The 11,094-nt window shown below is 33.0% G+C and overlaps 1 protein-coding gene across 1 annotated transcript; it reads left to right on the top strand.

Moving 5' to 3' along the window:
* The first annotated feature begins 923 nt into the window (after positions 1 to 923).
* On the top strand, positions 924 to 10,865 carry LOC141300311 (uncharacterized). The gene is made up of 4 exons (XM_073830627.1): positions 924 to 975; positions 1,088 to 1,697; positions 3,104 to 3,463; positions 8,448 to 10,865. The coding sequence occupies exons 1-4, from the start codon at positions 924 to 926 to the stop codon at positions 9,064 to 9,066; spliced, it is 1,641 nt and encodes a 546-aa protein (XP_073686728.1). The 3' UTR covers positions 9,067 to 10,865.
* The last annotated feature ends 229 nt before the right edge of the window (positions 10,866 to 11,094 follow it).

Here is an 11,094-nt window from a genome sequence, read left to right as displayed (position 1 = left end):
TAATCTAAAAGTAATCCTGATTATATGTGTAATGTAACGGATTACTGACTACAATTGTTGTCATGTAATCTGGAATCAGTACCGGATTACAATTTGTAAGTATTCTACCCAGCTCTGCTTTCCTGTCTGATCTGTTTGATGGACAAAAGGCGGATTTAAAGAGTAAAATACACGTTCAAACACATTTAAATGGGATATGACGCACAAGAGGTCTAGTCTTTGTAGCATGAAAACATCCTGCACTTCCTTCTCGTTATAAACAAATATTAATTTAATCAGACTCTAAATAACACTCATTTGGATATTGTGGGATTTGTGATGTTACATATGCAAATATATTTGCATATGACTGCTTCCAGAGCAGAGCTGTTAGAAAACTTTGATCTTGTTGCTACATGGTTAAAGGAGCTCCCAATAATTAAAAACGCTGTCCACCTGTTTGAACGGGTATAATCGGCACAGACAGCAACAGCGGCTATATTTGAAGCATTTTTTGGTACGTATTAACACAAAATGTCCACTGATTTCTATGTTTACTACATTTACAGAAAGAAATTTAATCCGTATTTAATTAAATAGTACTAAGATTAATAATGACTTGATATCTTAATATCTCATAGTATGTGATGTGCCACGATTCTCAGATCTTGTAGTGTGTGAGTGTTAGAGTTTTGAGAGAAGAAGCTTGAAATCCTGATTTCTGGATGTTCGGGCAAGATTTTTTTTTTAAGTAAATCTGGGATAAATCAGCCTAAAACTCCTGTAGTGTGAGGCAAAATTTGAAGAAGATCGTCTTTGATGTTTGTTTGCATCTCTGTACAGACTTCAGAATGACCTTAGTGTCAGGAAATGGTTGAGGTGTTTGTCTGCTAAGATACGTAATGGATCTTCTTGCGCTTTTTTTCCCTCAGACCTGCAGAAAGATGTTGGTTTTATTTTTCTGTCTGCTCTTTCTGACACCAGCAGCTACTGAAGGTACCACATTTTTCATTATAGATCACATGGATTGTTGTGAGTGAGATTCTGCTTGTCTGTTCTGAAAGATGCGTATATACGTTTTATGCTATATTTTGGTTTGGTCTTACAGTGGGTCTCGCTGGTAAAGTGCTTCTGTTTCCAACTCAGACTGATACCAGCTATGTTAAACTCACTCCTGAAAAGCCACTGAATCTTACAGCATTTACTCTCTGCATGCGTGTCGCGACAGAGCTCCAGGGTGAGAGGGAGATCATTCTGTTCGCATACCGCACACAGGACTATGACGAGCTCAATGTGTGGAGAGAGCTAGATGGCCGTTTGTCTTTCTACCTCAGCGGCACTGGCGCGCTTTTCTACCTCCATCCTCTCTCCACCTTCCAGACCCACCTGTGCATCACCTGGGACTCTGCGACTGGTCTTTCTGCCTTTTGGGTGGATGGCCGTCGCAGTGTGTTCCAGGTGTATAAAAAAGGTCACTCAATTCGTCCTGGTGGCGCCATCCTGCTCGGCCAAGACCCTGATCGATATGTGGGAAGCTTTGAAGCTGGTCAAAGCTTTGTAGGAGAAGTTACAGATGTGCAAATGTGGGATCGTGTTCTCTCCAGCAGTGAGATTAGGGCGGTTTACTCAAACCAGGAACCGTATGTGCCGAAGGGAAACGTGCTGGACTGGAACACCATCAAATATGAGATCACTGGAAATGTGGAGGTGGCTCAAAATAACTGAGTCTGATCAGAAACGTCACACAGTTGTGTCAATCTCTGTAATCTGTTCATCTGTTTTAATGACTTTCAAAGGTATAAGGGCTAACAAATCTTTTTTCTCTCTCTCTCTTAGCATTACATATGCAGTGTCTGTGCACAATTTGGACACAGGGTTTAAAAAATGTAAATCAGAGAAATGTAAATCACTTCAGTCTAGTAACTCGTCTTACAAAAAACTATTCTTTTTCCCTGAAGTTTGCTTAACAAAAAATACATTGTATGGGTCAAAATGATTAAAAAAAAAAAGTATATTAAGTAAAGATCATGTTCCATGAAGATATTTTGTAAATTTCCTACCATGAATATATAAAAAGTTAATTTTTGATTAGTAATATGCATTGTCAGGAACTTCAGTTGGACGAATTTAAAGGCAATTTTCCCGTCAGATTGCAGATTTTCAGATTGTTGTATCTCGGCCAAATTTTGTCCTATACTAACAAACAATAAATCAATGGAAAGCTTATTTATTCTGCTTGTTTCGCTTTATTCAGATTATGTATAAATCTCAATTTCAAAAAATTGACCCTAATGACTGGTCCAGGGTCACATATACTTCAGTTGAACTGGAGCTCTGCAGGGGCCGCCCACTCCCATGAAGCAATTGAGTCAACTTGTATATTTGTGTACATCTGTTATTTTGCAATAAACTCAAACAATGTTGTATCTATAATTATAGTCAACAACTTTAAATTAATGTTTTCATATTTAAAAGAAATATTTTTTAAATTATACTATTAACAATGCTGTATAGGGTTGTAGTGAATCCGTGTATCATTCGTCCTTTCCATTTTCAATTGATAAATGAAAATCAAAAAATGAAAATCTGATTGTTTTTTTTTTTTGTTATTTGATTTTGAATCAGAAACGAAAAATGAAAATTGTCTTGTTTTTCATATTTTAAAATTTCGTTTTGGATCAAAAATACAAAATTGAAAAGGGTCCACACAACAGAATCTGTTTTTAAAATTTAATTGCTGGGTTGTACGTCACCCTATGGAAGCCCGTTTCCGCCACTGAATAAAAAAAAAATATATATATATATATATATATATATTGCACTTTTTTTCTCAGAATTGCGAGATATATAGTCAGAATTGCTAGATATAAAGTCAGAATTGCGAGATATAAAGTCGCAATTGCGAGTTATAAAGTCAGAATTGCGAGATATAAAGTCGCAATTGCGAAAAAAAAAAAAAAAGTCAGAATTCTGACTTTTGTTTCGGTTCATTTGTGACACTTTCTGGCAAAGCACAATAGGAAAGGAGATCTTGTCTTGTTAAAACGACATATTATGTCATAAAAACGATATGATTTCCCGCTATAGAAAATATATGATAACGCTTGTTGTCCTTCTACCTCAGTGGCGATGGAGCACTTTTCCGTCTGCCTCCTCTCTCCACCTTCCAGACCCATCTGTGCATCACCTGGGACTCTGCGACTGGCCTCGCTGCCTTTTGGGTGGATGGACGTCGCAGTTTGTCCCAGCTTTATAGAAAAGGTCACTCAATCCGTCCTGGCGGCACCATCCTGCTCGGCCAGGACCCTGATGGATATGTAAGTGGCTTTGATGCAGGTCAGAGCTTTGTAGGAGAAGTTACAGATGTGCACTTGTGGGATCATGCTCTGTCTGGCACTGAGATTAATGCGGTGTATTCAAACCAGGAACCGTATGTGCCGAAGGGAAACGTAATTAACTGGAATATCATCAAATATGAGATTAATGGAGATGTGCTAGTTGTGAAAAAGAACTGATTGTTATCATTTGTAGTATCACATACACAGTGTACAAAGCTTTTAAAGCTAACCAATAAATTTGAGCATTATGACTGAAGTGTGTGTTCATCATTGGGAAGAGTGAAAGCGTGAAAGAAAAGAGTTATTTTTACCGAAGCACCTTCAGTGGATGTGGATATTCATTTCTAATAAATAAGACAAAAGATTTAATATTTGACAATAGACTAATTGTCGTTTGATTATCTCCCCCCAAAACAGCAGAAAAGACCTTAATAAAGCTATGAAGGCACACATCAAATAAAAAATTAAAATTAAAAAATTAAAAAAAAGATTCACTGCTTAGTATTAGAGTCTTTTGCTCTTTTCAGTCTGTTAATTGTTTTAAGAGCATATACAGTATCCTTTGATTAAGTAAACTAAGGAATAAGGCTCTAGGAACTTTTAATGCCTTGGAAATCTTCATGTAGCCTTAGATTTTGTAATATAATAAAACTATTTCTTCTCTATAGGGTCATTCCGTGTCAACTCAACCAGAGGTCCCAGACTCAAATTTTTGATTTTGCTAATATTTATTCTGAAGAAAGATAGACATGTATAGTGATGAAAGCCAAAATATTAAATGTCTTGGATGAATATTTACTGAGTAATCCACTATTTTGTAGAGGGGTTGTCAAAATGACAATTTTCACCTTAGATCCCGAGTCAAGTTACAGGAAGTTAAAGATTACTTCGGAAAGATGGCAGCATCATTATCTCATTTTTACACAGAGATTGGTAGATATATTAGTAAAATCTGTTGACTTGAGCAAGCTTGTGCCAATGGTGACCAATCAAAAATGGGAAAACAGCACTTCTCAAATTTTTTGGTTCCAAAGTTTGCATGCCTGTAACTCAAGCAGTATTAAAGATATTTGAAGGCCCTTTTAGATGTTGGGTCTTAACAAACTTTCCTTTTGGCATCAGTATTTTTAATGCCCAATGAGATTCGGTTTCAGAGATATTGGAACTTCAATATGGCTCCAGGAGTAAATCATTAAAATGCACACATTTTCAGTGGTCAAAAACCAAATGTGGGTGAGTTTAAAAAAATACGATACTACTTTTATTATAAAGAGGAATGTCTGAGGAACAAATAATGTTAAAACTGGAGATGTATCTCGTTTCTTTCTGTCAAGACAACTGCATTGAACATACCTGTCTGAGTGCCATAAATATTCTTTTTCCAAAGTTTGCATGTCTATAACTCAAGAAGTATTAAAGATATTACAATATGATTTTAGATTCTATTTGTTAATAAACATTTCTTTTGGAATATTAATTGTCAAGGCCCTACATCGCTCAGTCCCTGAGATATGAGGATCTCAACGAGGCTTCATGTCTGGATTGTTGAATGATACCCATTTTCAGTGGTCGAAACCCAAATGTGGGTCACTTTGTATACAGCTGATACTTATTTAAAGAACAATGTCTGAAGAAGAAATAATGTTGAAATTAGAATTGTATCTCGTTTCCCTCTTGAAAAATTATGACACAGCTGCTGCTATTTAAAAAATCCTATAAGTTAAAAACATATATTTAAATGATCAGTTTTAATATGCCAGTAAACCATTGTAGATACAAATTGTATAAAACCTGGATCTTCAGAAAAGCTTGTATTTGTAAAGTACTGCAGTCTCTGGGGGGTTGAATCATTTCGATTGCAACTGTATATAACACTGCTGCTGTCTGGTGGTCATATGCAGGCAGTGGACTTCTCAATGCATGAATGCAAAGTGTTGTCTTCATTTATACAAAGCAATATTCATCTACATCTCATAATTAAGTCACAAACCTAGTCAAACAAAACTGTTTAAAAATAAATAAAGAATGATTTCATGAAATGACCCACATTTACAGTTCCTGTGATCTTGAATGGGAAAACAGACTACTGTAAAGTCAACTTTCAAAACCAAACAAAACAAAAAACAATGGTGTCATAAATTTAGCTTGCTCTGTCTACTGTTTGACATTTGTCATTTGTTTGCATCTGTTCGTTTGGTTGACGGAGAAATACAGAGGAAGAGATATTTGAAAACGTCTTTGTGTCTCTATAATGAGTTTTTGGTCTTATGATGGTGTGAATCCTCACACAGCAGCTTTTGTTGGTTTGTCTGATGTCATCACGGTGCAAGGAGGGAAGAGGCTCAGCAGCGTTTCTTTACTCGGAGGCAGGAATAAACACCCTTCTGCTACGCAGTAAGTATTACATTTGTTACAATTTCATTTATATATTGCATATTAGATCATTTCAACAAGTTTTGTAAATGTTACACTGTAATATTAATAATGCGCCTCGGTTATCATATGTCACACCAGTGTTAATTAAGTAGCACTGACGTACTAGTATAGCTTTTAATTAATATTTTGAATTCGTTTTTATTTTTAGATTTTCTTTTTTGTTGTTAAGAGTTTTAGTGATTTTTTTGTGTTTTTGTCATTTTTAATTTTTCTTACGTCTATAACATTTCTTTTTATTAATAGCTTTTTCAGTTTTAGTTATTTTAGTACTTTTTATTCTTAAATGAAAATTACAAATATTGCCTTGGCAACTAATTGAAATAAAATCAGTTTATGATTTTTTTTAAATATTTTATTTTATTTGTTTTTTTTTTAAATGGCTCTTTAGTAAGCTATAATAATTATGAGGCACAGATATCATGGTTGGCAAAAGTGAAAAAAAAATGAAATGAAAAAATTTCACCTTTCTTCAATATTTTTTATTTGTTTTTATTTTGCATAGTGGTTCTAAAAATACTTACATTATTAGAATAAAAAATTTAATGCTTTTTTTCTGTTGTGACATTTTAAGAACAATTTTTACATTTAATTTGATGCAAAAAATAAATAAATATTTTTTTAAAAATCCTAAAAAACTTTTGCCAAATTTTTTTTTTTGCATAGTTTTTGCATAGATTTATTTTTGCATGGTTCTAAAAATACTTACATTATTAGTATCATAAATTTGATGTTTTATTAATTTTTTTATTAATGTTTTTATTAATTGTTTATTTACTTTGATGCAATAAATAAATACATATTTTAAAAAATAATAATAATTATTAATACTTTAAACTATATTAATTATGTGGCACAGATATCCTGAATGACAAAAGTTAGGGATTAGGTTCATAAAAATTATGTCATATTTCACCAGGTGTTTTTTTTTTTTTTTTTTGCTTCTAAAAATACTTGCATTATTATCATCATTAAAAAAAGATTAAAATATTTTGTTTTATTGTTTATTTATTTTTGCATAGTACTTACTATGCAAAAATACTATACTTACATAATTAGTATCATAAATGTTTTTTTTTTTCTATCATGACATTTTCAGAAAATTTTTTACATTTACTTCGATGCAATAATAATAATAAAATAAAATAATTTATCCATATAATTTATCCAAATAAAATCCATAAAAAAACTTTTGGTAACACTTTACAGTAAGGTTTATTAATTAACGACATTAGTTACATGAACTACGAATGAACAATACTTCTACTTCTTCAGCATTTATTTGTCTTAGTTATTACATTTAATTTATACATTTACTAATGCATTATTAAAATCAAAAGTTGTGCTTGTTAACATTAATGCACTGTGAATTAACGTGAACTAACAATGAACGACTGTATTTTCATTAACTAAAACTAAAGAGTAATAAATATTTTGTTCATTGTTTGTCCGTGTTAGTAAATTGTTTTATTTATTTATTTATTTATTTATGGGCATTTATTTAGTATGGTGGCTCTAAAAATACTCACATGATTATTCTAATTATATTAATATATTTTTTCATTTTATTTTCAGGATAATGTTTACATTTATTTTGATGCCAAAAAAACAAAAACAACAACCCCCCCCCCCCCTTTTTTTTACCAGTATAACTCATGCATAAAAAGGGAATAACTTTCACCTTAAAATATTACCATTTTAATTTTGTTTCATCATGACATGTTCAGGACAATTAAAGAAAGAAAGAAAAAAAAACCCTAAAAAAAAAACTTTCCTCCCATTTTAAAACCAGTATAAATCATACATAAAAAGGGAATAACTTGCACCATAAAATATTATTATATTTGGATTTTTATTTTGCTTTTTTTTTTTTTGGTTCATCATGACATTTTCAGGACAATAAAGAAAGAAAGAAAGAAAGAAAGAAAGAAAGAAAGAAAATCCCTAAAAAACTTTCCTCCCATTTTAAAACCAGTATAAATCATGCATAAAAAGGGAATAACTTTCACCTTAAAATATTATCATTATTTTATTTGTTTCATCAGGAAAGAAAGAAAGAAAGAAAGAAAGAAAGAAAGAAAGAAAGAAAGAAAGAAAGAAAGAAAGAAAGAAAGAAAGAAAAGAAAAAATTTCCCCCGATTTTAAAACCAGCATAAATCATGCATAAAAAGGGAATAACTTGCACCATAAAATATTATTATATTTGATTTTTTTTTTTGTTTCATCATGATATTTTCAGGTCAATTAAAGAAAGAAAGAAAATCCCTAAAAAACTTTCCTCCCATTTTAAAACCAGTATAAATCATGCATAAAAAGGGAATAACTTTAACCTTAAAATAATTCAAATTTGTCATGAAAATGTCACCAAACAAACAAATAAAATTGGTCCTACTATGTTTAATCTAATTACTTTTGGGAAATTAATTTCAGGATGAAATTTGACATTTTTTGACACTTGCAATTCACTTGAAAACATGTAGAATTGGACTATTTACAGTAATGGAATTAAATCATTAATATGTCAATAACTTCTTTATAATTCAATTTCCTTCAGACCTGCAGCAAGATGTTGGTGCCGGTGGTTTTATTTTTCTGTCTGCTCTCTCTGAAACCTGCAGCTACTGAAGGTACTTTAAATTAACACCGCAGGAGTTTATGGTTGTTTTGTGCTTGTTACAGTACTTTATTTTGTCTTCCAGTGGGTCTCGCTGGTAAAGTGCTTCTGTTCCCATACGAGACTGATTTCAGCTACGTTAAACTCACACCTAAAAAGCCCCTGGGGCTTACAGCGTTCACTCTCTGCATGCGCGTCGCGACGGAGCTCCAGGGCGAGCGGCAGATCATTCTCTTCGCCTACCGGACGCCCGACTTTGACGAGCTCAACGTGTGGAGAGAGAGAGACGGCCGCGTGTCCTTCTACCTCAGTGGCGACGGAGCCTTCTTCCACCTGCCTCCTCTCTCCACCTTCCGGAATCACCTGTGCCTCACCTGGGCATCGCACACCGGACTCACGGCCTTCTGGGTGGACGGCCGCCGCAGCGCGTTTCAGCTGTATAAACCCGGTCACAGCATCCGTCCACAGGGCACCGCTTTGCTCGGCCAAGACCCCGATAAACACCTGGGGGACTTCGAGGCAGTGCAGAGTTTCGCCGGAGAGCTCACGGACCTGAACATGTGGGACTACATCCTCACCGGAAATCAGATCAAAGCGCTGTATTTGAACCACGCACAACGCGTGCCCAGAGGAAACGTGTTTGACTGGAACACAATCGAATATGAGATTAAAGGAAACGTGCTAGTCGTGCAAGATGATTGATATATTCAAGCATACAACCGTATATGCTCATTTGCCATCCTTTTTCGTCTTTATAGAATATTCAGATTAATAGGAAATAAAATAAAATGCTAACATTTCAGCATTACAAAGTAGTTTGAGCATATTTGTGACCCTAGACCTCAAAACTAGTCATAAGATTTATACAAAAGCTGAAAGCTGAACACATAAGCTTTCCATTAATGTAGGCTATGGTTTGCTATAGGAATGTTGGTTTGTTAAATCTGGAATCTGAGGGTGCAAAAAAAAAAAAAAAAATGCCTTTAAAATTGTGCAAGTGTTTTTAGCAATGCATATTACGGTAACACTTTACAATAAGGTTCATTAGTTAAACATTAGTTAATGTATTAACTAAGATGAACTAACGATGAGCAATACATTTGTTACTGTATTTACTAATCTTTAATAATGTTAGTTAACAGAAATACAGTTGTTCATTGTTTGTTCATGTTAGTTCACAATGCATTAACTAATGTTAACAAGATTTTAATAATGTATTAGTAAATGTTGAAATTAACATTAACAAAGATTAATAAATGCTGTATAAGTGCAGTTCATTATTAGTTCATGTTAACTAATGTTAACTAATGTTAACTAATGTTAACTAATGAACCTTATTGTAAAGTGTTACCCATATTACTAATCAAAAATTAAGTTTTGATATGTTTACAGTAGGAAATTTACTAAATATCTACATGGAACATGATCTTTATTTGATATCCTATTTTTGCCATAAAATAAAATGCATAATTTTGACCCAGATGTATGCTATTGCTACAAATATGACAAGGTTTTGTGGTCCAGGGTCACATTTATTTATCCATTTCCCCATAAACTTTGGACAATAGGATCGATGGCTGATAAATGTGACTTTGAACCACAAAACCAGTCATAAGTAGCACAGGTATATTTGTAGCAATAGCCAACAATACATCGTATGGGTCAAAATTATCGATATATATATATATATATATATATATATATATAAACTTTTTTATGCCACTAATAATTAGGATGTTAAAAAATTAAAAGAAAGAAAAACAAAGAAAAAGAAGCATTTTAAAACCAGTAGAAATCATGCATAAAAAGGGAATAACTTTCACCTTAAATATTATCATTATTTTATTTGTGACATTCACGACATTTCCAGGACAATTAAAAGAAGGAAAGAAAGAAATTCCATACATTTTAAAACCAGTATAAATCATGCATAAACGGGGAATAACTTTAACCTTAAAATCATTCAAATTTGTCATGAAAATGTCGCAAAACAAACAAACAAACAAAATTGGTCCTACTAAGCAAACATCATGTTCTATGAAGATACTTTGTCAATTTTCTATCATAAATATATCAAAACTTATGATTAGTCATATGCATTGCTAAGAACTTCATTTGGACAACTTTAAAGGCGATTTTCTCAATATTTTGATGTTTTTGCATCCCCAGATTACAGATTTTCAAATAGTTGTATCTCGACCAAATATTGTCCTATCCCAACAAACCATACATCAATGGAAAGCGCATTTATTCAGCTTTCATATGATGTATACATCTCAATTTAAAGGAAACTGACCATTATGACTGGTTGTGTGGTCCAGGGTCACAAATGTTTTTTAAACGTAGAATAATAGATTGATCAACCATTACGTCAAAAACATTACATTTTAAACATGCTTTACTTATAATAGGTTATGTATGCCAGTAACAGCTTGCATTATTCTTTACCCAGAAAATTGACTGTATTTAAAAACAATGTAATAAATGATTGTTTGATGAGAGTTTCTACTGCACTTCTTCCATGTGGCCACAAGAGAGCAGCACCACACCAGTTCTAAATTAAATGCATCTCAGTAGGATTGCATCCACTTTTCTTTTTTTTAAACGCGGAAGTAAACTATTTTCTTTGAATGTGTAATTTATTAGCCTCTATTTGTAAACTTTAAGGGTCTGGATTTCGATCTCATCAGCGTCCGGCTATTTTTAGCTGTATAAAACAGCTCGTTTTGC

This window comes from Garra rufa, chromosome 24 (assembly GCF_049309525.1).
Source record: "Garra rufa chromosome 24, GarRuf1.0, whole genome shotgun sequence".
NCBI lineage: Eukaryota > Metazoa > Chordata > Actinopteri > Cypriniformes > Cyprinidae > Garra > Garra rufa.
This window is presented reverse-complemented; position numbering and strand designations above follow the sequence as displayed.

What these genes read in the sequence shown, in the direction of transcription:
- LOC141300311 (XM_073830627.1), top strand. Translation starts at nt 924, where the DNA reads ATGTTGGTTTTATTTTTCTGTCTGCTCTTTCTGACACCAGCAGCTACT. An exon ending in GACACCAGCAGCTACTGAAG is followed by an intron (nt 976 to 1,087) that starts GTACCACATTTT and finishes TTGGTCTTACAG; the next exon opens with TGGGTCTCGCTGGTAAAGTG. An exon ending in AATGTGGAGGTGGCTCAAAA is followed by an intron (nt 1,698 to 3,103) that starts TAACTGAGTCTG and finishes CTTCTACCTCAG; the next exon opens with TGGCGATGGAGCACTTTTCC.